Source organism: Solanum lycopersicum, chromosome 9 (assembly GCF_036512215.1).
Source record: "Solanum lycopersicum chromosome 9, SLM_r2.1".
Taxonomy (NCBI): Eukaryota; Viridiplantae; Streptophyta; class Magnoliopsida; order Solanales; family Solanaceae; genus Solanum; species Solanum lycopersicum.
The window spans coordinates 55,278,193-55,305,076 of NC_090808.1; the positions used below are offsets into that span (position 1 = coordinate 55,278,193).

General features: G+C 32.2%; 1 protein-coding gene across 7 annotated transcripts; it reads left to right on the forward strand.

The window, feature by feature from the left end:
* Nucleotides 1–4,360: 4,360 nt before the first annotated feature.
* LOC101256705 (uncharacterized) lies at nucleotides 4,361–16,310 on the forward strand. 7 transcript variants are annotated; one of them, XR_011211455.1, is made up of 7 exons: nucleotides 4,361–4,905; nucleotides 7,016–7,113; nucleotides 7,198–7,379; nucleotides 8,028–8,991; nucleotides 9,071–9,311; nucleotides 12,883–12,943; nucleotides 16,063–16,310. XR_011211455.1 is itself a non-coding variant. In XM_069288769.1 (4 exons), the coding sequence occupies exons 1-3, from the start codon at nucleotides 4,645–4,647 to the stop codon at nucleotides 7,346–7,348; spliced, it is 657 nt and encodes a 218-aa protein (XP_069144870.1). In that variant the 5' UTR covers nucleotides 4,361–4,644; the 3' UTR covers nucleotides 7,349–7,379; nucleotides 16,063–16,310. The 7 variants fall into 7 exon arrangements, 2 of the variants coding, with proteins under 2 accessions (XP_069144870.1, XP_004247087.1); XR_011211456.1 differs by lacking the exons at nucleotides 9,071–9,311; nucleotides 12,883–12,943; XR_003248119.2 differs by lacking the exons at nucleotides 9,071–9,311; nucleotides 12,883–12,943 and having other exon boundaries at nucleotides 8,844–8,991.
* The last annotated feature ends 10,574 nt before the right edge of the window (nucleotides 16,311–26,884 follow it).

The following is a 26,884-nucleotide window of genomic DNA, read 5'->3' on the forward strand; positions in this document are numbered from 1 at the left end:
GAGGATCAAGGACTTGAGATAAAGGAAATTTGGTGATGACTTGACAAGATGAAGACTTGAAAATGGCGTGTGGGTGTGGCATTGATATTCAGAAACATGACAAAGATAAGGCAACAATGCTAGGGGTATAAGGCAATGTGAGATAAGGCAATGATACAAATTTGGACATTAGCATGGCAACATTGAGTGGGAGCAATGCAAGGTTGAAAAGTCTAAGTAAGGTAGTGGTATACATGTTTGAAGTTTGGTGATAAAACAAGCAATGCCAAATCTACCCAGCAAGTACAAAGTACATACATGACCGGCGGTTACAAAAAGTACAACTTTATTTTATTTCAGCAAAGACTTTGTTTTGAAGCCTTGTTTGAATTATACTAAGGTTAACAAGCATTTCCTTCCTTTACGCCACATGTCAGTAGTTGGCTGCACATAAAATTATAAATGTGCAGGCTGCCTTATTGTGGAATTTGGATTTGTTGTTCTAAGTATTAGGGAATACTAAATAGAGGGGTAAATCTAAGCATAAGGTCTAGAGTGATCTTATAGGGCCAGGGCTGGTACAGATCAAAATGTTCTTGCATTTACTTTAAATAATATTAGTTGGAAATTGAGTTTTTCGTAAAATTTATTTTCTTATTTTCTTTTTCTACATACTTTGACTTTATTCTATATTGTTGCGTACGGTCTTATGTTGCCTAAAAACGTCCAAGGGTTGGTCTCAAACATTGTTGTCTATATTTTTAGTTAAGCCAAAACAATCATAAAATTGGCTAATAGTTGAGAAGGTTGAAGTTGACAAGGGTGTTGGTTGTCACCTGCCGCACATGTATTAATTAGCAAACAAATTACTGTTCAAAGATCGACCCCGTATCAAATTCCATAAAATAAAAATATATAGATAAAAAATTGAATATAAATTAAGCTAACATTTAACTTTTTTCTCAAAAAATATATGGAATAATTATGAACAATCTAATTGATGAAATCTCCCCTAATTTTTAATTACTTGTAGAATACAATAAATATATTTGCCAAGTATCCCAAATACTAGAAAAACTAGTATTTATACCAAGTTCTAATTTTTGAGATTTTAAAAAAAATCAAATATTACCCCAAAGTTTTGTATTTTATAAAAAATATCTATTATTTATTAAATCCATCTTATATTTGTTAGTACCTGCTCCTGAAAAGTTTGAGTTTAAATTTGAGCGATAAAATTGAGAAAAAAAGAACAAATTGTGTTTAATGACTTATAATTATGACAGATTTAAATATATGATCAATGTATTGTTTTGCCTACATTTTTATTTGATATTGTTACTTGTCATCAATGATATTTTAAAGTTATTTTTAACCGGACATATTTTTTATAAAATGATAATATAAATTTATGGGCGTTTATATTATTTTTTAGATTTTATGAGTATAAATTATATTTTTTGAAATAGTCAAATATTCTTGAGAAAACTTGAGCCAAACAAATGGGGTAGTTTCACTTATATATTTGACCCAAATATTATTTGTCAATAATATTTAGACTCTGAGTGAAACACTAGATAAATTAGTATTGTTATACTTACAAAATGGCAATCACATTAATTTGATCAAATTTATCTTTTTATATAACGAAGATGGTCAAATATGCCTTTAAACTATGCGAAAATATCTAGATATACCCCGTGTTTGAAGTTTGGCTCATCTATGTCCTCGTTGTCTAACTTTTTGCCCATATATGCCTTTGTAGATATTAGTTGTTTTGCTGAAAATAACCAACTCATTTTTCTTTTCTTTAAATAACAAATGAAATTGTCACATCCCTTTTTAATTACCACAGGTCATTTGTTTATATTCAAAAATAAATACACCTCTTTTAAATAGGATATTCGACCTGTAAATCCTATTCGACTCAAATTTCTTTGGTGGATATTTCACGTAAGCCGACAAATCATATCTTACCCAAATCACTTTGATCGAAGAAACGACATCTCCAATCGAACCCATCTTTTTCTCCTAAAAGCAAAACACCATTAAAGGTGAGATTCGAGCTCTAACCATGAGCAAACAATAGAGCTCGAATGAGCTCACTGATTTGTACAACCTCAGATAAACAACCACCAAATAGCTTTAACCATCACGAGCTCCAGAAACCTCCCCCCCCCCCTCCCAAGGTAGCCGGCAAAACACCAACCTACACACCTCACTCGTCTAGCAAGACAGCTAGCAAACGACCCCAAAATAGTTGTGTTTCAGATGTCAAATGTTATCTCATTTTATATCTGATCGAAGGAATTCAAACTACGATCACTTTGGGCTGGATATGATTTACGGGTAGGATATCATATTTAAAGGAGGTGTATTAATCCTTTAAATACAAATAAATGGAAAAGGGTAAAACATACCTTAAACTATCTTAAATAGCTTAAATTTACCCTATATTTCAGCTCAAAACTACTCTTCACATCAAACTATTGGGTCAAAAGTGTCATTCTTATTAATGGAAGTTGTTATGCCATGTGGATGCCAGATAGATGTCATATTGCATGCCAATAGGGTCCCACTACCACATAAATTACCAGGAAAAGATCAAAAATACCCTTAAACTATCCAAAATAACTCATATTTACCCTTAAACCACATTTTGGCTCAAAACTATCCTTTCCGTCAAACTATTCAGTCAAAAGTGTCCTTATTATTAACAAAAGTTGTTAAATGTCATATGAATGTCACACTGCACGCCAACAGGGTTCCAGTGCCACATAACTAGATTCGTAAATCTTAATTTGAAAAGGACAAATATACCCTGACCTATCGTAATCGATATGTACATACCCTTCGTCATACTTTTGGGACACTAGTGCCTCTCCCGTCCATAAATTAGAGCATATATGCCCTTCAATCTAATAGAAGACTAAACAAGAACACGTTACGCAATTTTACCCATTGATAAATGTCAGATCGGCGGATAAGATTATGACATGTGGATGTCCGTTATAATAAATGGTATATATACTCTACTTTTAGACGACAGGGGCACCAATCTCCCAAAAGTATCATAGAGGGTATTTGCTTACCATTTACAATAGTTCGGGGGTATATGTGTCCTTTTTCCCAATCTTAATTACTTTTTCCCCTTATTTCATTTTTTCCAATAATGTTTTCGCCCATTCTCCCTCATTTCGCGGTTAGGGTTTCACAATTTTCTTTATCGCTGGATTTCAAAGTGGATATTCATGGTTGTAGGTTAGTAAATCTTTTTTATTATTTTATTATATTTACAACCACAGATATCCACTATGAAACCCAGTCCCAAAGAAAGCTAGCCGCGAAATGAGGGAAAAGTCGTGAAATGCTAACTATCATACTTTAAAATCGTAAACATAATAAAATGAGGAAAAAGATGTACTAACCCTACAACCACGGATATTCACTTTGAAACCCAATCCCGAAGTAAGCTATGAAACCCTTGCCGTGAAATGAGGGGAAAGTTGTGAAATCCTAACTATTATACTTTGACATCATAAACATAATAAAATAAGAAAAAATATTTACTAACCTATAACCATGAATATCCACTTTAAAACCCAGCCACAAAGAAAACTGTGAAATCCTAACCGCGAAATGAGGGAGAAGGGGTGAAATCGTTTCTAAAAAATAATAAAATGAGGGGCGAAAAGAGTAATTAGGATTTAGAGATTTAGTCTATGTGGCAGTGGAACCCTATTGACATCCAATGTGACATCCACTTGGCATTTAATAACTTTTGTTAATAAGAAGGTACTTTTGACCCAATAGTTTGACGGAAAGGGTAGTCTTGAGTCGAAATATAGTAAGGACAAATATAAGCTATTTCAGATAGTTTAAGGGTATTTTTTTATCCTTTTCTATTTAGTGTATGTGGGAGTGCAATCCTATTGTTTGTGCAATATGACATCCACGTGACATTTAACAATTTTCAATTACATGAAGAATACTTTTGACCCAATAGATTGACGGGAAGGGTAATTTTGAGTTGAGATATTATGTAAGGGTTAATATGACCTACTTCGGATAATTTAAAAGGATATTTTGACCCTTTTTCCATAAATAAATGTCATGTGGTAATTAAGACGGATATGACAATTCCATTTGTTATTCAAAGAAAGGAAAAATAAATTGGTTATTTCTAGCAAAGCAACTAACATTTATAAAGGCATATAGGCGAAAAGTTGGACGGCGAAAACACGGATAAGCCAAATTTCAAACAGGGTATATCTAGACATTTTCACATATTTTAGGGGCATATTTGATTATTTTCCCTTTTATATATGTTCATTGTGTAATGAATGCTTTTATAATTTTAGGAATCGCTTAGTGTGAGAAATAAAAATAAATAATGATAAAATAAAATATTTGTATCTTATTTAATTGTTATGGTTGAGATTACTTATTCCTATCATTTATATATTATAATAATATGATATAATTTGTTAGCCGTCAATACCGAGAAAGAAATGAAATAAGCTACATCCCTGTGGCCAATTCTGAGGTTTGGGACTCGGTTGAAAATTCAGATACAGAGAAGAGAACTTTGAGCGGGGAAATGAAGTTGATTAGTATTCATCATGAGTGATCGAGCGAGTGGTAGATTGATTAGGGTTAGCCTAGATGGATGTGTATTCATGGTTCCGACGAAGCCTTTCTAGAACTACAAAGACCACTACCACAACTGTCACTGCTCAACCGGACGACGAACTACTCTACGGCGTCAGTGATCAATTAGTCGATTTTATCAAATCCTTCTCCATTGACACCTTTCGAAACTTCTCTCTCCCAAATGAGGACGATGGAGATACTCCCGAGAATGTACGGAGAGATCTATCTGATTGGCAACAACGTCATGCTTTGCTTGTTCTCTCCAAACTCAAGGTCTTTACTTCTCTTTCATTCTATACATTTGCTCTTACCTTCTTTTGTATTTTCCTTTTCTGTTCTCTTTAGGGTTTTTTTATAAACTGACTTGAAGGAAGATATAGGAATTGCATTTTGGATGTTGTAAAACTAGGGTTCTTATTGCTTTTTCAATATGATTCATCCTTTGAGTTTATTGAAGTAGACTCACTTGGTTTAGTTTACATTTTGACCATTTCTCATAGATTTCAAGAGGTACTGATGTTTGATTCTCTAAAATATGAAAATTATGTGTAATAAATACATACACAGAAGACCTACTGCATTTTGAGGGGTAACTGTGTTTTAAATCATTCTAATGCATGCATTAAAAACCTTGCATTGCTAATACTATGGTTTGACTTGTATTAGTTATACATGGAATTATACCAAATAGAGCATATGCATAGATTGAAAAAGTGTATCAAACAAGATATTAATAATGCACAAAGCTAATGCATATATTGTTTTTTCTAATGCATCCTACCAAATGACCTTGAAATGTATTTAACATACCTAGTATCTAGTAGGGCTTTCAACAACTCATATCAATTCCTGTAATTAGATATCATTAAGATTAAAATGAGAATGTTAGAAGAAACATAAGAAAGTGTATTTCTTTCTAGCATCAACCGGAAAGGAAAGATTTCCATGTGAAAAGGAAATAAGGGAGTAAGCAATTGCGTAAAAGGTTTAGTTTTATACTGTAGTATGAGACAATACAAAGACCCTTAACCTAGTTTTCAGTTTATTTTGTTTACTAGAGTGACTAGACTAAATATCTCAGGCCAGGTTCTTACACTTGTTTTATGTCTATTTGAGACTATGAATTATTAAGTGGTGGCTACAAACCTATGGATATGTTTAATAGGGGTCAAATTTACTGCCAATTTTTATTTTTTTTGATAAAGGTAATGTTAAAAGTTATCACCAATTTTTTGAGTGAAAGATTGGATGTATGAGTTTGTACTCTTTTTATATAGATTTGGGTTATCCTATCCACCTCAAACAACTTTTGAGGTTGAGTTAAGCTGATTATCCATTTTTGTTTACATGGTGTAGAGTCAGACCCATAATTGATATTATTAGATGATTGAGGACCGAGGCATGTCAAAGTTATTAGAATCTCACATTGGTTAAGTGTATAAGTTGTAGTCTCTTCATTGGTTTTAGGTATTCCTCAACATTTCTTTTGCAATTAAGTTAAGTTAGGCCTAGTGTCCATTTCTTAACACCGAGCATGTCGTTTCGCGTTAACAAAACTTCTTTCATAGATAGGTTGATGTTGACCATTGGTGTAGTAGGGAATTTCAGTCATCTCCCTAGAAGAAGATCCCAACACCAATCTACTAGGCTAGCAACATGTCATAACTTGATAAAATGGTGGCATGTGAAGCTGCCAAATACATGTAACATTTTTTTTATGACCTTGGTGGCTAGGCTAGCTTTATGCACCATGACTAATTCTACGACATACCTGTCACCTCCCACCAACAACATGTACTAGGTAACTTTGTCCACCAAGGCTATGACAGATGGGAAGAATCACCTCGTGTTTTGGTCTCCCCTGTGATTTGAACCTGAGACCTCAGTCTCAACCACTTCATTGAGCACTAGGCTACACCCTTGGGTGCCCAAATACATGTCACATAAACAACCAAAATATGAAGAAAAAGAAATACATGACTTAATTTTTCGGTCTTTTTGTTGCATAATATAGGTGATCCAGCAGTCTTTCCCCTAAGTAGTATCTTGAGTGGAGTTCAGTAATTATATGCCTGTTTCTACCAGTTTTTGGCTATATCTGAGAGACCGGTGTTGGTTTCATCAGCTTGCATGTATTCTCTTCCTACTTCCTGTTACACACCTGTGCGTTACTGTTTCTCTCTGGAGATTTATTTTCTACTGTGAGGTTAACTTTTGTTCATGCATTTTCCAGTAGATGAAAAAATATTATTTTTGTGGATTTAGTCATATTGGGTTACGCGCCTGCATCAGCTATATCAGTTGGCATTTAGTTGTGGTTGCTTGTCTTCACTCCTATCCATTATCTTCTCAAATCAGTTGTTCACTTCATTGCAACATTCAGGAACTCTCACAATTGAGGTTCAAATTATGTCCGCGTTTTTTAAAGGATCACCAATTTTGGACAATATATTTTGCTCTCGTTAAGGATTTTGTTGCCAAGTAAGTTCCGTGTACTAACTTTGCAAATGCTGTTGTGCTTGAACTTACCGAAGAAGTTAAAGTTCTATTAATGTTGATGATCAGATATGAGCTACGTGCTATACAATTAGATAAGCTCAAACAGATGAGATTGGAAAGTGAAAATTCACCAGATGTTGCTGCATGCGAAGTTGAGATGTCTGAAGCAAAGAGAACAACGGATGTATCACCTACAATTTCTGAGGATCACAATTAGTATCTCCTTTGGATATGTCACTAGTTATCAGGTATATATTCATTTGTTCTTCCTGGAATGCTATTTGTGATTTCTATTAGTGAGCAACTTCGTACACAAATTTTGTGCAATAGAGTTCCTTCATCTTTTTCTTACTTTTACCTTATAACCATTCAGTGCAAGAAAAGTGGCTCAGCTATTAGCAACATTCAAATGTGCCTTCCTGTTTCTGCTATGCATATTTGAAGGCACTTAAATAAAATAAAACAGAATATGTAAATTTTTTCATTTATGATGATAAAAACTGCAAGCCGAGCAAAATTTTAGATGAAACTAATTGTTGATTGGAAATGCTTTTGTTCATCAAGAAAAGGGAACATATTTGCAAATTTGGCGTGTCATGTGACAACTTCTACTATACCTGCATCACTGGAATTGATAATCTGGTATTGTTCTGCTTCTAATCGAGCTGGCTTTTTAATAAAATCTACTAGAAATTTCATACACCAATTTGATTTTAAGGCCAGTAGTCATTTCATTTATCTTAACTTGACCATAAAACCTATTTAATGCAACTGAGCAATACCCATATAAGAACAGATCTTAAGTTTGCATGTATGTCTAGCAGGAGTATCTAGATTCTAAGGCAATGTAGGAAATATAGTTGAATAATGTCAGTGAACTGAGATGTAATTTGCAGGTGTAGCTATAAAAACTGGAAGCAAGTGTGCTCGTGTCCCTAGCATGAGTACCTAATGCAGCAACAACAACAACAACAAAAACCTGCCCTATGTAGTTCCACAAAATGGGGTCTCGGGAGGGTAGAATGTACGTAGACCTTACATCTGTCTTAAGAGGTCAGGTTGAGAAGTTGTTTCCGATGGACATTTGCTTCAAAGACAAAAACAATCTAGAAAAAGACGTAATTGAAGTACAAAATTCAATAAATAATACTCCCTCTGTTCCAATTTATATGACTTACTTTTCCTTATTAGTCACTCCTAAAAAGAATGACACATTTCTATCTCAAGTAACAACTTAACTTTAAATGTCCATTTAACTCTTAATGAAATGATTTATAGTCACACAAATTTCCATCATTTCATTTTAGACCACAAGTTTTAAAAGTCTTTCTTTCTTTCTTATACTCTGTGCCGAGTCAAATTAGACTAACAAACAGAGCAGATAGTAGCATAATAACACTACAACAAATAACACTATAATCGAACTACAACTAAATACAAGAAACCACAGATATTTACAAAAATCAAAGAACAAGAAACAACAAGTCTAGTTCTATGACTACTAGTATGGACGCACTCTTACATGCTAACCTTCTACCCTAATTTGTATTCCCCGCCTTCTTATCTAAGGTCATTGTAATGCCCTGCAACTTCCAAGCAAAGATTTGAACCATTTTCTATATGCGTACAGGCCCGAACCTGATAATTTCTAAGATGTACATAGATGTTAAGGTCGTTTACCAAGTGTGATAAGTTTATTATATGTGTTTTAGGCTCATAGGGTACCTTAAACCCCAAGCCAAGTTCAAATCCTTTCTACTAGTTATGTTTTTCGCAAGAGTTCATGCAAGGGTCAGCTTCAAACGACCATGTCTCTCAACAAATAAAGAGTTAGATGAGCCATGACTTGTCAAATTAAAGGTATTTTAGTCTAGTTTCTAATACATCAAACTGTTTGTAAATTCGATATTTGTACACTAAGTTATGCCCATTTTACTAGACGCTATATTGTGTGCACGAGCAGCGCGTCGACTGCATGTTGGCGCACTGAGGCAACGACTACTACCTTGCTGCACGCTGGTTGCGCACCCAAGACTTTATCCGCACAACAGCGCACGTGAAAAATTAGTGCAATCTCTAGGAAAACAGAAAGAAAGAAGCAATGTAGGAAATACAGTTGGAAAACGGAAAGTGAAACAGAATATCTGAGATTTGCAAGGGAAGATATTCAAAAATGGGAAGTAAGTGAGCTGGTGTCCCTAGCTTGATTATCTAAGGGAATGTAGAGTGTACAGAGGAATATCTAAACTAAATGCATGAAACATGTGATTGAAATATTTAAAAGCATACAAGTATCTAGCAAATTTGAGATATGATAATGGGAAAATTTTGCCGTCATAAATGACAAATCTATGGATGCAGTGAATATCAGTTAGATATTTTTACAATGTGATTTTGTGCTTAACTGCTTTTACTATCTTGGTGATTCAAATTGCAATTGCCTGATTCCATTTGGCTTTGGATTGCCAAAATTATCTTCATTCAACCTGTCAGGTTAATTGATGTCTCTTCAAACAAATTGATGCAAATATTAGTTGCAAAAGCGGAAGTGTTTCATAGTGGACCCTTAAGATTAGGGGTGTACAAGTCAAACCGAACCGACGAACCAAATCAAATAAAAAAAATTAATTTGTGGTTTGGTTTTGTTGGTTTGGCGTTGGAAAAAAAACTGACCACTCTTGGTTTGTTTGGTATTCGAAGAAAAAAAAGTCAAATCGAACCCTAACCAAACCGACATAATATAAATATATAATTTTATTTTATTTATAGATAAAATATTATTTATAATCTACTCTATTAATATATTTTTAGTTAGTTTATAGTTTTCAATGTTTATATATACTATTTCAAATTTGGGCTTGTAAAACTTTGTATATATTTTTTACTAAGATCAGAAGTTACAATAATATCGTTATAGTTTTTCAAATTCAAAGTTAACAATTACTTTGTAAATATCTTGTTTTGTATTCATTTTGTTTGTAGCCTTTGATCTCTATTAATTTAACATACCGAACCTTCATATGTAGAAAATATTTGTACTCATGTGAATTTTGTCGTCTTTTAGATGATATCTATTCATTTAACATTTTTTAAGTTTAGTTAATCACACGTAAGTGAAAATATATTTGATCTCTTTTTCAAACGCAGTATAGTTGTAAAAAACCCGAAAGAACTGACTTGAGCTGAAACCAAAAAAATAACTTTATGTGGTTTGATTTGGTTTCTAGATTTAATAAATTGACATAATTGGTTTAGATATTTTTTAATGAAAAACCAAACCAAACCGGCGCATGTACACCTCCCTTAGTCACTTCACTAGGAACAAATTTAAATGGAGGCAATCTCAGGTAGATTCTAAAGCCAGTTCAAAGGCAGTGAATTATTGTCCCTCCCCTGCCCAGAAAGATTCTCTTGAAAGGCAAAAGAGGGACTTTTTTTTTGTTTGATGAACATGGTGTCTGGACTAGCTTTTGCGCATCTCGACTAATTCATAGGATACCTGCCACCTCCCACCAGCAACAAGTACCAGGTAACTTTGTCCACCAAGGCCTAGGACTGGTGGGAATTGGGAAGAACCACTTAGTGATTTTTGTCCCGCTAGGAATTGAACCTGAGAAAAACTTATTGACCACTAGGCCACACCCTTGGATGCACAAAAGAGGAACAATTGGTAACATTGAGAGTCATGTATATATAGAGTGTTTGGCCTAGTGGTAACGGTGAGAGCCATGTAATACGCAGAAAGTAAGCCACTAGGCCAAACACTATATATACATGGCTCTCACCGTTACCAACTGTTCCTCTTTTGTGCATCCAAGGGTGTGGCCTAGTGGTCAATAAGTTTCTCAGGTTCAATTCCTAGCAGAATCAAAAATCACTAGGTGATTCTTCCCATCAGTATTAGCCTCGGTGGACAAAGGTACCTGGTACTTGTTGGTGGTAGTCGGTGGTAGGTATCTTATGAATTAGTCAAGGTGCGCAAAAGCTGGTCCAGACACCATGTTCATCAAACCAAAAAAAGTTCCTCTTTTGTCTTTCAAGAGAATCTTGGGTTGGGGAAGGAGAGGGATGACATAAATGAAATAATTCACTTCTTTCCAACTGACTTTAGAATCTACCTGAGACTTGCCTCCATTTAAATTTGTTCCTAGTGACTAGGGTGGTGTACATGGGTCGGTTTGATTTGTTTTTTCATTAAAAAATATGTAAATCAATTATGTCGGTTTATTAAATCTTGAAACCACCTAAAGTCGGTTTTCGGTTTCGGTTTTTTTACAACTATATTGTGTTTGAAAAAGAGATCAAATATATTTTCACTTACACGTGTGATAAGCTAAGCTTAAAAAATGGTAAATGAATAGAAATCATCAAAAAGACGATAAAGTTCACATGAGTACAAATATTTTTTTTATATATGAAGGTTCGGTATGTTAAATTAATAAAGATCAAAGGCTACAATCAAACTGAATACAAAATGAGATATTTACAAAGTAAATTGATAACTTTGAATTTGAAAGCTATAACAATATTATTGTAACTTCTGATCTTAGTACAAAATAATATATATACGACGTTTAACAAACCCAAATTTGAAATAATATATATAAACATTAAACTATAAACTAACTAAAAATATAAAACAAAGTAGATTATAAATAATATTTTTATGATAAATAAAATTATATATTTATATTATGTCGGTTTGGTTTGGGTTCGATTTGACTTTTTTTTCTTCGAATACCAAATCAAGAGTGGTTAGTTTTTTTCCAACGCCAAACCAAACCACAAATCGTTTTCTTTTGGGGGTTTGATTTGGTTTGACTTGTACATCCCTACTAGTGACAAAGGTTCAAGGGGAAAAGTCATCTCAAAGAAAGACGGTTTCAATGTTCTTGGACCTTTAGCCTTGAAATTTTTTCTGCTAATTTTGTTTCTTTACTTTTTTACTCAAATAATGATTTCAGTGCTTCATTGCTTTCAAAGTGAAGATAGTATTTTGTTGCTAGTAGGGGAGTAGCTTTCATGCTTCCTCTCATCTGGTGGAAGACAATGTCAGTTAAAGTCTGACTTTATCACTGAAGTTAGTATTTGTAAGCCAGACGACTAAATGCCTAGTGTTGAGGCAGACGTTTATCGAAAACCTGTAAAAGATTATCATGTCATGTGTTATATTTCAAAATTAGATGGATAATTTTTAGTCCATAACTTTTTTATGAGGTAACATTTGTATTATAAACCAGCACTTAGGTAGTGCTAAAACTCTTTTACAACAAGTAAATATTTAGGAAAGAACGAAGAACTTCTCTTCCTAGCATGATTCTTAAAAATTCTAGGATATCTTCTGCATCTATAGGAGAGTTCTTTGTATACCAAAAACACAAGCAAAATACAATTAATTTTTGCCTTTCATACTGGTAATATCAAAAGCAAAATACAATATGTTTTAATCTTCTGTATTGTTCTACTACTGTCTTCAAAACATCTACACTCCTCTTCTTCCAAAGAGTCCACCAAATGCAGGCTGGGATTGTTCTCCAATAGCTCCTATTATTGGCTCTAATCCCAGCTTCCTCCAAACTAGAGAGAGTGTCAACTATCTATCTTGCTAGGCATTGTCCATCTTATGCCTCTGAGATTGATGAAAATCTTCCATAGTTGGTCTGTGATTCTGTAACACAAGAAGTGTCTCACTGTCTCAGCTGCCTCTCCACACAAACAACAATGTCTAACTAAAATGTTCCTCTTTCTCAGGTTTTATGTGTCAAAACAGCCTTCTTTACTAACAGCCATGACAAGCATGCCACCTTCAGAGGTATTTTGTCTTTCCAAATTTGTTCCATGACCAGATGATGTTCTGTGACATTGTCAAATTAAAGTACTTTTACCCTGAATTTACTCTTATTCTATGAGACATTGTGGAAAAGTTAGATGTAACTTGTGCCTTGTAGAGTGTAGTAACTAGCAATTGAGTCTTTTATACTCAATAATTAATATATAGGTAGGCTGCAAGCATGTAGACCTCTCCAAAAGGGCATGATTCATCCAATTTCCTTTAACTCACACAACAGATGAACAAAGTATTAAGATCTTATAACCTTATCAAAATATAACAAATAAAAGTTAAAAGAAGAGTTAAGAGTCAGAGATATAAGTCAAATGGAACATACATTAGTCGGTAGAAGTTACCCAAGTTATAGAATCAAATAGACTAAAGAAAAGTCAAGAGAGTCAAAGTCATAAATTTAAAATTATTAGCTATTTAAATTAATATAGTCAAATGATCACAAAAATTTGTACGTCTACTCCATGTTCACAAGTTCTTAGACCAAAAAAGTACATAACATGCACATTTAAACTATAAACTAAGTTATACTTCAGGCATCTATATGAGTACATTCAATTCAAAGGCCATCTTTCTCAATATCTTCCATGTCATTTTCCAAATCTTCAACTTCATTTTCAAGGAGGACTCCTTCTAGTGGAGGTTCGTCAATTGACAATTCAACAAAATCATTGATACTTTCATCAATATTAAAATATTCTCTACCTAATACAATATCAAATGATTTTTAGGTTATTGTGAAAGAAACTTACCATATTAGAAAAAGACTCGAAAAATATCAAAAAACTTATCTAAATCCCAATTGTTGCTTGGATCACTTGTTATTTTTCTTTTCTTTGAGACAACAAGCAGAGATTATGATGCACAACAAAAAAATCTTCAATCCTTGAAGTAGCCAACTTGTTTCTCTTGATGCTATGAATTAATGAAAAAGTTCTCCAATTCCTTTCACAACAAGATGAAGAAGCCAACCAGGAAAGCAATTTGTAAGTCAAACTTTGTAAAAGTTGAGCATTTATACCATGGTTAGCCCACTAAGATAGAGGCTCCGCATACCCCATATAGCATCAATTACATAAGGCTCACTAAAGTGACCATTTCCTCTACAAAATGCCCCTTGCTCGAAAGAATATTTGCTTTGAATCATTTGGATCTTTAATAATTGAAAGCATTTGATTCTATACAAGGAAATCTCTCTATCTTCATTAGGGGAACAAGTCTTCTTATCCCATTGCTTTCACTTTGAAGCCAAGATTCATGGTAGTATTCGGAAACCAAGGAAATGTGTCATACAATGCAATAGAATATTACTTTTATTCCACCTAACCACGAGATTTCTTGAATTTTCTCAAAGAATTTCCTATTGACCATTTTCCCCATGCTCAAATACAATCACCTTTACCTTTTCGCTTATTGTATCCCACATGTCAGAAAATAAGGTGCAATTGCAGGCAATCAAGGTCGGGTCTTCTAAGCATAGATATCGGTTTCATACACTTTTAAAAGATTCAGGTCTATCCCACCAACTATCATCCATCACAAGGGATTTTATTTCACACCCTTGCATTAACTACTTTATCTCCCTTGTAATTTTTCCATTTGTCATCCATCACCTTTTTTTCCAATGACGATTTTACTTGATGAATACAAGAAGTTGTGATAATATGGGAAGCAAATAGTTTCGGCAACTTCTAACAAAGATAGTTCCGAATAGTTTTTGGGAAATGGCATGCGCCAACTCATGATTCACCACAAAATTTTAAGCTACTCACTTCACCAATCAATATTAGTATTTATTCACAACTTGAGAAGTGAGGTGACTTTTAGAAAGGTTGACACATACTTTTCAAAGCAAGATTTAGGCAATGAATGACACTTGGTGTCCAATATATGTGAGGAAAAGTTTGTTCAAAAATAGAACAAGCAAGTTTCATATTTCCTGCATCATCGGTGATAACTTCGTCTTTTGTTTGAGACGGTAACAACTTGTATTCTGTTCCAAAACAAAAACCAGAACCTGCCACAAGAAGTTACAGATTCCTAATTACATCGGTGATAACTTGAACTACATTTTGTGGATTAACATCTTCTATGGCTTTAACAAACAACTTAGCAAAATACTCATCATCCTTGACAGTTCCACCAGAATTAAATGATTTCAAGAGTATTGGTCCATGACTAGATGTTCTCATTATATTTATCACTGATCAGCTTTTAGTATCAGACCATCCATCCGAACAAATTGATAATTAAATGAAGGGAGATGAAGTGAAATTGTCACTGGAAAAATTACAAGGCCGATAAAGTACTTGAAGAAAGGACACGTGAAGTAAAATCTCTTATAACGAATGATGGGATAGAGTTGAATGCTTTTTAAAGTGTATGGAACTGATACTATATATGCTTAGAAGAGCCAACGTGAATGTCTGGGAGACAGCTACAGAGAGATATTGAGTTTAGTACTAGAAGATGCATGTTAGTTTGCTAAACTGAGTATTTAATCAAATCTCCAACTGGTTTGGGATTGAGACAGTTGTTATTGAGTATCTAATCAATAGTAGAACCTGAATTTCCTCCTTCATTCCATTCGTGATACCCTGGCAAGAAGAGCTTTTGTTCTGGGTGTAATGTAGCAGCTCTCAAATCTTCATGTCCTATTCTTGGAGAAAAAGGAAAGTATGCTGCTTGTATAATCTAGTGTTAATATCTTGGAGAAAATTAGTGTATTTCAAAGTGTAAGTTGGAAGCTTTTAAGTGACCATTAAGTTAAGTGTTCCAAGAACCATCAAGTGAGTAGTTGATTATGATGTTGCATATCTACACATCAACACAAATGCATCTCTTCACATTTAATTATAAATAACCACATTTGATATTCCTCGAGCACTTGTTGAGTTAAGGCGAGACATAATTTTGTCATATTGTTTAAGTATTATGAAGATTTGTCTAGAGCAAAAATAATGCATCATTGTGTCGTGCATGTATATCGTGTTTTTCAGAAACTCACTTGACCATTTATCATTTATTATTTCTTCTTTACCAATTAACATGCCATTGTCATTTAATTCAAGATCTTATGTCCTTCACAGATGGTGCAGACTTATCTGCCGCATGGCTGGACAATCGGTGCAAGTTACAAGGTGATTTATAGTTCTGTGAATGCATAGAAGATCAGATCTCATAGGATTAATCTTAGGTTGGTTAAATACATTTTCATGTTGATCAAGTATAAGCTTATCTTAATGTTACTACTTGGAGCACCACTCTTCCTGTCTGACCTTAATTTATTAATGGTACTAGCTTGATAATCTCAAATGTTGGGAGATTATGTGTCAAATGAATGTCTCTTACCTTGCTGTGTTGAATTCTGGTCTTTTATGTTTGTGTTGCTTCTCGAGTTTGTTGGATTAATCCACTGGAGAAATGATTTTTCTTTTGCGTATCTTGCAAAAGAAGGTCAGCTGATTTGTCTTTAAAAAAAATGACTACAAATTATGCATGACAACAGTTGTTTTGAGGAAAACAAAGTCTTAAGGTTCTTGTTTTCTGTTAAGTCTCATACTTAGATCATGTTAAAACACAGCTGATAAAACAATGAAACATTAGAAAACAAATGGCTGAGCATGTTTATGCTGTAATTTTTCTTGAGCTAACATTATCTACATGACCTTTTAACAGAATTAATTTTGGTCTTGTGTAAACATTAGAGGAACTTCTTCTATTATCAACCTCCATGTTAGTCTTGCATTCAAACAAGCGCTTACCCCACTTTGAGAGGGAATTTCATATTCTGTTTTTTTTTTTTTCTCTATAAGGCATTTGGTTTTAGAACATTATTGGCTTAATATAGTAAAAGGCTTTCTATCTAAATATATACTTAATTTTCTATTTTTGAAGTCAATCTTGAAACTAGTACTAATTGAAGTAAGATAAGTTTCCTACTTATTTGTTTAGAGAGAAGTGTGGGAGAATCTAAGAAGTGGCCAATGAGAAAAAGAGCGAAGCAGTCCATTAACTGACTCACTCTTCGCTGAAAACAATGACAAAGAAAAATGAGAAAGATCCGTTGGTGAAGATGTCACTCCTGACATTGACAGTGTTAGCTATTTTTATCTTTATACACTGATCAGTGTTTTTCAAGCTTTACAACTCACTTCACTACCCTACTTTTCACTGAATTCTGAATTATCATCATCATCTTGGAATACACAAGTGATATTACAGCACATCAATGAGATCAGTGCAACTAGTTGGTGATAATAGGTCAAATTTAGGGATGGTAATGGGGTGGAGTGGTGTGGGTTTAAGGTTGTGTGGGGGCAAGTTGAAGTGGGTTTCTTAAAAAAACTAATAACCGGCGTGACAGGTTATGAGTATATGTGATTTTATGTGGGTTTAAACTTAATTCTAACTTTTTACATCTTATAAGAGTGTTAAATCTACTAAATATTCAAGATAGTAAATGAAATGTTTCGACAAAAAAATAATACACTTTTATATGTTTTCCAATTGATCTCTAAAAAATAATTTTCAAGTCACTGTCATGTTAAATTGATACAACTTAATTGAAAAAAATGAATTTATTTTTATGAAATATATTTTTAGTATCAAACTTCACTGAGAAAAATATTAAAAAATTATGAAGGGGGTGGGGTGGGGGCTGGATTTGATAATGAAAAAAGTAGTTCTGCTGTCTCTAGTCAAATTTCAGTATAAAGAAACAAAAATGAAATATATGGTGTTGGTGGTATCTTTTCGAGTGTTGAATTTGGTTGAACTTAATAACTTTTGATTTGATTCCATGAAAATCACTATATGTTAAAATTAAATTTTCTTTCTCTTGGATTCAACCATTATTAGTTTTAAAAAATCATGGAAAAAAGTGTTGATTTGAAGGGTGTGTTTGGTACGAAGCAAAATGTTTTTCATGAAAAATGTTTTTCTGAAAAACAAGTAGATTTTGGACTTATTTTCTCATGTTTGATTGGTGAGTAGAAAATATTTTTCGAAAATGATTTTTAGTATTTGATTTATGTATGAAAAACATTTTTGAGAGAACTTTTATTTTTACTAGAGTAGAATATAATTTATGAAATTAAAAATATTTTTTAAAAACAATTTTTTTTTTTGGGGGGGGGGGGGGGGCAGGGGTAGGGGAAGGGGGAGGGTGTAGGAGTGAAAAAATATTTTTTTGAAGTTTATAGCGTTTTTAAAAAAACAAAATTAATTTTTTGGGGGATTGGGGATAGGAGTTTAAAAATAAAAATTTGAAGTTGAAAATATTTTGAAAAAACAAAATTGTTTTTTTGGGGAGGGGGTGGGGTTGGGGGGGCTGGCCGGTGGTGGATGGGTGGGGTTGAGGGATCGGGTAAAAAGATAAAATTTTAAAATTGAAAAGATTTTTTTAAAATTGTTGTTTTTCCAAAAGAAATGTAATTTAAAATTGGAGGAGAGTTTTGGAAAATATTTTTCTTAATTTTTGAAGGGAAGTTATTTTCCTTAATTTTGAGAAAAATGAGTTGATATGGAAAAATATTTTTCAAAATTTTTGTCCCAACCAAACTTGAGAAAAATATTTTCCTTCATACCAAACACACTCGAAGTCGTGCTTGTTTATCTAAAAGTTGAGGACTCAAAACAGCCATTTTAATGCAGTTGTCATGATGTTGCATCAAAGTGGGAAAGGCATCTCACTGACATAGTACTCTAAAACTAGCTTCCCTTTGTAACTTTACAGCTCCTTTAATTTGTTTGAACAGACAAAAACCAAAAGGTAAACAGTTAATCCACTGAGTTCTTCCAATGGAATACCTACACCCAAATAAATGAAAGATTTATTTCTTCATCGTGACAGAAAGGGCAAGTCATCAAATAGCTGCTCACTTTAGCTTTTAAAAATGAACCGAAATTGATAATTCAAATTTTAAAGGAGCCTCAAAGCATCCACCTACAATCTCGAAGCATCAAGAAAAATCAAGAAGAAACAATTTCAATATATGTGAATTTATGTCCAATTTCATCTCACAAGTGTAATCTCACTGAACTCGTCATCGGCATACTACACTAATAAACTCACTCATCAAACACTAAGGTGTAGTTACATGCTAAATGACTTTTTATTTTCATCTAGCTATGATCTGCAGGGACCATCTTGTTGACCACGCCCTATAGGAACCAGGCTATCTACCGCTTTTTAAACTTGTTTGCTTAGGCTTGTGCACTGATTCCATGTATCATAGCAACATGATATCTGACTCTTCGAACATATGTACCTCGTACGGAACCTCACGTTGAACTTGAGTCACTCATCACTAGGAAGGTTATAATTACTTTTACATTTCTCGCGCATTATAACAAATGGTTAGTTTCACCAAATATAACTCGGTTTATAACAATTATAAATACACTAGTAACACAAGTAAATCAATCTAATTCATCTTTAATAACTTGTACATTTTAAGCATCAACAATCATATCATAGATTACAAGCATGTTTGGAGACCAATTAATAAGTATTCAATTTAGGACTATAAATATGAATATAAATTAAGTCTAAACTCTAATTAAATCATAACCTACTTCAACAGAAGAACCGAATGCAAGTTGATCCGTAAGAGTCTTCCCTTGTCCAAAGCTTTGAATTGGTCAGGGTCTAAAATAAGTAATTACACAATATTGAATTACTTACTCCACAATTCTAGACCTTACGAGCTAAACCCCATTGATTTTACCTTTGTTCATTACCTAAATATAATAATCCGAAAAGTTATCTTTGGAATTTTTTTTATAAAATTATCATTTTACCCCTTTTAATAATTGTCCGATTCATTTTCTTATTGGTTTGTGAAGTTGGGTTAGAAAGTTTAGTGCACTGTTGAGATTTTTAGAAGTTTTTAGTTTTATAAGGCTTAAGTTGGTTAAAAGTGGCTTATTGTGTCAATCAAAGTTTTGAGTCTCGGAATGAAATTTGGTTAGTTCCAGAATGTGGAATTTGGTCTAGGAGAGTCATCAGTTTCTATTCAGACTTATATTGTGGATTTGAAGCGTTGAGTTAGGAAGTTTGGGTGCTCAGATTAGATTCTAAGTTCGAATGCTCGGATGAAATTCCGACAATTTCATTGAATTTGTAGGATGATTTTAGGTCTAGAAGACACATTAGATGATTTTTGGAGGCTCCGAGGCCAGTTTGATCACTTTTGAGCGTTAAGTTAGTTTATTGAAATTTTCACGAGTTTCAGGTCAAGGAGACCTCAAATTCATATTTTGATGGTTCAATTGAGTTTGAAATATCGAGCTAGCATATTTTTTTGTGTGTAATGAGTTTCAAACAAATTTTGAAGGTCCTTTCGGAGACTAATATGTTTAGCTAATTTTTTGTGTTTGTTGTATGGCGCATTTGCGAAGTTCTGTTCACTTTTGCAACATCCACGTTAGCGAAGACCTGATTGCGTTTGTGAGGGTTGAGGTTTTCAATCCTCACATTTGCGAAGGTCTACTCATTTCCACGATAGACCTATCACTTTCACGAGAGTCATATTATTCGGGGATAACGTTCACGATCAGGGCGTCGTGTTCACAATGGTCTCGTAAGTGATCTTGAGTTTGCGTTCGAGATTGGTGATTTCAAAGAGGTTTTTCAAGATTTATTGATTGGGTAACAATTTCAAGCTCTTTTTAACTCTTCTATTCATTAAAGATTTCATGATATTGATGTATAAACATGAGTTTTGAGCCAAACTTTGAAGGTTTTTGTAAAGGGTTAAGGTTTTGATAAAATGGTGACGTAAGGCTTGTTTGAGCTCCGTTTTCGAAATGGTTTTCACTGATAGTTTTTAAATCACTTGGGTAATGCAATACTAAATTCTAGATTTAGCCTTTCTGTTGGAATGTATGCGTTCACGTATATTGATGTGACCAAGTCCTCGGTGCAGTAAAATCAGACAGTAAAGAATAAATACAAAAACGTAAAGATCGACAAGTAATTTTATGTGGAAACCTCCTTGCTCAAGAGAAGAGAACCACGACATGTTCTCAACAGGACTTTTCAAACCACTTTCACTAATCTTCAACAAGCAAAAGTAAAAGTCGGTGACAACAAGAGATTAGCTTGCTAATTCTTCCCCACTAAGTAATACTCCCTATCACTTAGTTGAGCCTGAGCAGATACAACACTGCTCTCTATACGAATCCTACCTGATTAATATGGAATTAGAGTAAGAACCTAAGTTACCCTTAATTGTAGCCCTTACAATGATTTACAAAAGTTTGAAACATTTCTTTCTTAATTGAAATGAATTCTACAATATAAGAACAATTATAAGTAACCAAATACAACAAATACAAAAAGCAATAAATGCACTTCGATCAGTTCCTTTGATGTTCCTTGAAGCTTGAAATTTCTCTTTTTGAATGAATAAATTTTACTATTGTTTGATTGATATATATCAAGAAAATTTATTACCCATCAAACAAACACATGGTCGTCCCTGATTGCTGAAGTACTCTGTTGCTTCACCAACTTTCCTGACACGGACAACTTTTACAGCTGTCCAACTATTTGAAGCCTGGACGAGTTCAAACTCTGCAGAGGACCAAGTCCCGCACTTGTGAGAATATCATCATAACATCTAAGAGCATAAACACTTATCAATTTCCATCGTTTTGATGATGATATATAACCTGCATAACTCCTCACGTGAGTTTACAATCATTCATTCCTATGACCATAAACAGTAAGCATTATTCATATGACCAATGAACTCTCCTTCACTCTATCAAGTCCCTTTGTTGAGTTGAGCAGGTTCTTCCTTAAAGATGGTTTTCGCTTTGTAAGCTTATGAATTTTCAGAGAAGAGAAAATCCAAATTTAGTTTGTCAAATCATGAATTTGTGTTTTGGTGAGAAGACTATATGAAATACACACAAACTCCTTGGGACCGCTCATTGGCTGAGAGCCTGCCATTCTGGAAGGACGTGCACCTACCACATCAGAAGTGACAGCTTTTTTGACAGTTGTATTGTCGTCCTTTCAATACACAGTCTTGCAGGGACCAGGTCCCTTGCAAACTTCTTTTTGAATTCTTGAAAGGTTTCCTGGCTGACTCTCTTTTATTAAAGAATGAATTTAATATGGTGTTTGTTATGTTGAAAATATCAACCATAAAGAGCTATTATTCGTTAGACAACATTTTCGTCCATTGGGATTGGTGTGATACGCCAACGCCCCACCAACCTCTAACACGACAGCGTTACAGATGCACCCCATTGTAGATCTGGACAAGAGAACTCAGACAAGGATCAGGTCCTTTCATTTGTGAGGATCATTCAAACCCCTAGAATATAACATCCTCATTTTCGGTATTAGGTTTTGGGTCATTTTGACCCCATTTTTCAAAATATTGATATAGGTATTGATAGTTTCAAATTCTTATTATGATTTCTTATTTGAATCGCTCGTGTTGTTTTGTATATTGTTTGAAGGGAAAAAGCTCAAGTGTGATTTTCTAAAGGCGAGTGGACTTTTATACATTTGTTAAGCTTATAGAATCTTATAGTTTTCTTGTTTGTGTTGGGGATTAATGTGAATTGAGTTGTTCACATTGGTTTATCTATGGACCACGAATTATGCCCTCGGCTATCATAATATGAATTCGAGGTCATCAAACTCACAACCGATCTTCAAACCACACAATACCAGAATTTTAATGCTCAAAAACAGTAGATTTTTACCATATCTCATTTTGAAAAAACTCTAATCAAATACTTACGCTAAAAAAAAAAAACTATAATGATAAGACTAATTGTTACAAATTTCCTTCACAAACAAACAAAGAGAAGTGAAAATAAGTTGAAAGTACATAATCGGAAACACACATGAGAGAAGTGGAAATTATAAAATCTACATTCTGATCATCACTCATATGAAGGATGAAAAAAAAAAAGAGGAGAAGGTACAATGTTGCATGTGAGGGGGCAAATAGGGAAACACGAGGGGAGTCGTTGGGACTTGACACACATTATTAAATGGACAGAACAATATACGAATTCAAAGTAGTAATAATGGAAAAAATCTCCCCCTACCACAATCACAACCACAACCATACAAACACAAACTTCATTGCCACTGACACTGATAGTTCTGACTAAACCAACATACAAGCCCCAAGATAGGAAAACCCAATTATATATACTGCCACTATGGTCCCAAAAGGAAATCACTTCACTTGCATGTGACTTTATTTCATTAAGAAAACAAAATATGTAATCCCTCCGTTTCATAAAAATTAATGGTTTCGTTTAATTTTGCATGGAGTTGAAAAAAATAAAGAGAATTTTTGATTGATTTTAAATTAAAGTTATGTCAAATATATAAAATTGTCTTTTAATCTTGTGATCTTAAATACGCCACGTGAAAAGTCATTCTTTTTCTAAAAAATTAAAAAAAAACGGCTATTTTTTTTTAAATAGAGAGAATATATATATACTTGTTATTTAACCACTTCCATAAAATCTCACACCTTATCATAAGGTAATATTCCTTTTATTCCTAATTAGTTTGTCTATTTTTCTTTTTTTAGTTGTCACTAATTATTTGTATATTTTGACAAATCAAGAAAAGACAATTTTTTCACCTTATCCTCAATTAATTGCTTTGAAAAAAGTAGAACTTTTTGAAAATCTTAAATTTTTAATTCATCTTACTTTATCATTAATAGGGGTAAAATGACAAACTCGTTATAATATTAATTGTTTTCTGAATAGATATATCAATTTAAAAGTGGACAAGTAATTAGGAAGAGAGGGAGTAAAATATTGAATAAAGAAATCAAAATAACCCATGTAAGTATCGTATCATATATGTCACACTGGATATGAATAAATCATATGATGAACTAGCGAAATTTTAAAAGAGGTCTCTTAATTTTTATTTTTATTTTAAATAGCATAAATTACTGCTAACAAGCTACATCAAAAATCAATATATATATAAATCTGAATTCCAAATCGCTGATGTGGCATGCCTCTAAGGGCTAGAAAAATATTCATCTTTTTTTTTAAAATATATTTTTTAAATTATTTTTTAAATTTTGAAATATAAAAAGAGTCTCTTAAATATTGAAGCTAATCACAATTAAAGTCATTGAATTATAATTACTCCAATGAATGTTATTTATCTTTTCATATTCATATGTTACTAATTATTATTTATCTTTTCATATTCATATGTTACTAATTATTATACTAACTATAAATACTAAAGCAAATATCTAACAGTACATAACATTTTGTCCTTTTTCATTCATAATTTCCTTTCAATTTTTCTTCTTTTTATTTCAAACTCTTTTTGCAAGAAGTCTTTTTCTTTCTTTTTTTCCCTTTTTTTTAAAATTATTTTATTTTAGCATTGTCAGTGTTGTCCATATTTTATTATCTTAGTATGTAATTTTCATGCCTGATTTTTTTATTTTATCTTATTTTCATCTTAATATATTAAATAAATTAGATAAATGCCCTCTATTAATCATTTTCGTTTAAATTCTTACATTAATTCCTTTATTATTTTGTATATGTACGTTACAATATACCCAACTGGACAACGATACGTAAAACTCATTTTATGTGTTGCAAATATTCAATTCTGTCCCTAAATTTCATCTATTAATTTAGTTATTATTATAATTTACATGTATGAATGTCATATTTAATCTATCCATATTTAGGATATTCTCCACCATTATTATTAATCTCTTCCCCTATTTTTTTTTTTACTTTTTTTGTATTACTTATATTTCTATAAGGAAATGTAGAAATGATCAATGCAGTAGTTATGAAATTAAAAAAGATAAGTTTCGTTGTAATTTAATAAATACAAAAATGTGAAAAGTCATTATTTTTAATGGCATTTACCATATGAGTTATTATGTATTGTAGTTATATCATATTTGCACATATAAATATAAGAAACATTGCAAATGATTGAGAAGCTCAGTCAATGTTGGGTGCTGGTGATATTTTACTGTTTATTTTAAAGGTGAGATTATCTATTTTCTTTTATATAAATTGATGATAAGAATATTTATCTTTTTCTATTTATGCATTTTTTAGAAAAAAATTATCAAAAGACATGAGTGTTTATGAATTGTTAACCTTGAATTATGATATTATATTTTTGAGGAGTGTTGCTTGGAGGCTCAAATTTATTTTTTTTTATATGAATTGATGGTAAGAATATCTATCTTCTTTTATTTATTCAATTTTCAAAAGGAATCTATTAAAAAATATGAGTTTTTATGAAATGTGAACCCTGAATTATGATTTTATAATTTGCAGGAGAAAGTCTTATATGGAGTCTCAACCTAAAAAGGTTGTTAAAAAATTCACATATATCAAAAGAAGTGAGAATATCTATTTTCTTTTCTATATACATTTTTCAAAAATGTTAAAATGTGAACTATAAACTATAATTTTATATTTTGTTGGAAGAAGTGTTATTTAGAGTCTCAACCTAAGAGACACATTTGAAAATCAATAACAAAACGAGGCACATACCAAAAGAAGTGAAATTATTTTTTTTATATACATTTTTGTAAAAATAGCATATTAAAAGACATAATCATCTATAAAATGTGAACTGTAAGTATAATATTATATTTTTTGTAGGAACAAATTTAAATTCAAATTCAAGAAATTGTTGTAGAAGCCAATAAACAAAAAAAAATGTTGCTCAAAAATTCATACAGAAAAAGAGATTGATCGTTATTTATATTATGAATTGTTAATTCTTTATCCTTGTAGTTGCTAGAGAAAAGGAAAGTAACTCGAGAACAAGACACCAAAGAGAGTTTGCTTCACTACATTTTTTTTATATAAATTTCTTAAGACAAAATAATTATGACCATAAATCAGAAAACTTTATAGGCAATTGTCCACTTTTATTGTACAATTTTAAAAAAATAATTGTTATTTTAAAAAATGAAAAATAATTTATGAAAATTGGGGTTGTGTAATGCAAATTACTTTGACTTTTTGCCAATGATTTGGATTGAAAATCTTTTTTATTATTTCTCAAAATTTTAAAAATTATGAGTTAAATTTTAAACTTTCATAGTCAAATTGAGTTTCCCATAGTTGAAATTCAAAATAAATAAATAAAAATAATGATTAAATACATCCTTTTAGTTACTTGTGATTGGATGGACATGACATATATAAATTTGTAGAGGAATAAAAAAATATAGATTGTTTAGTTTTTTAAATTATTTTTACCATACGATATATTGATTATTTTTTAATAAAAGTTATTATTCATTGTTTTTCTATTTTTTTTAATTTTAAGTCGTGAAAATTTAAAATAGTAGAATCATAAAAATGAAGGTCAAATGATCAATTGGGTTTTCACAATTCAAAACTATTTCTTTCTTATGTTTCTACGTTTTTAATTTTTTTATTTTCAAGTTTAAATAACTAATTTAAATAGGTTGTTGCATTTATATTGAAATGTTTTTCATCAACGCTTCCATATAAATGAAAGGAAAACTTATGTATAGATAAACATGTATATAACTTCTTGAATCAAACTTTTTTTTACTTAAAAAAATAAGTAGCATAAGTTTAGCGATATAAAAAATATTATTAGAAGATAAAAACTCTTACTTATGCTGGTCGTGTTAATTCTGAAGTAAGAGTTTTTATCTTCTAATAATATTTTTTATATCGCTAAACTTATGCTACTTATTTTTTTAAGTAAAAAAAAGTTTGATTCAAGAAGTTATATACATGTTTATCTATACATAAGTTTTCCTTTCATTTATATGGAAGCGTTGATGAAAAACATTTCAATATAAATGCAACAACCTATTTAAATTAGTTATTTAAACTTGAAAATAAAAAATTAATAGGAGTGTTTATTTA

Coding starts and splice junctions, on each gene's coding strand:
- LOC101256705 (XM_069288769.1), top strand. CDS start 4,645: ATGGATGTGTATTCATGGTTCCGACGAAGCCTTTCTAGAACTACAAAG. Junction 4,906..6,868: donor TTGTTCTCTCCAAACTCAAG/GTCTTTACTTCT, acceptor ATTTTCCAGTAG/ATGAAAAAATATTATTTTTG. Junction 7,114..7,197: donor GTTAAGGATTTTGTTGCCAA/GTAAGTTCCGTG, acceptor GTTGATGATCAG/ATATGAGCTACGTGCTATAC.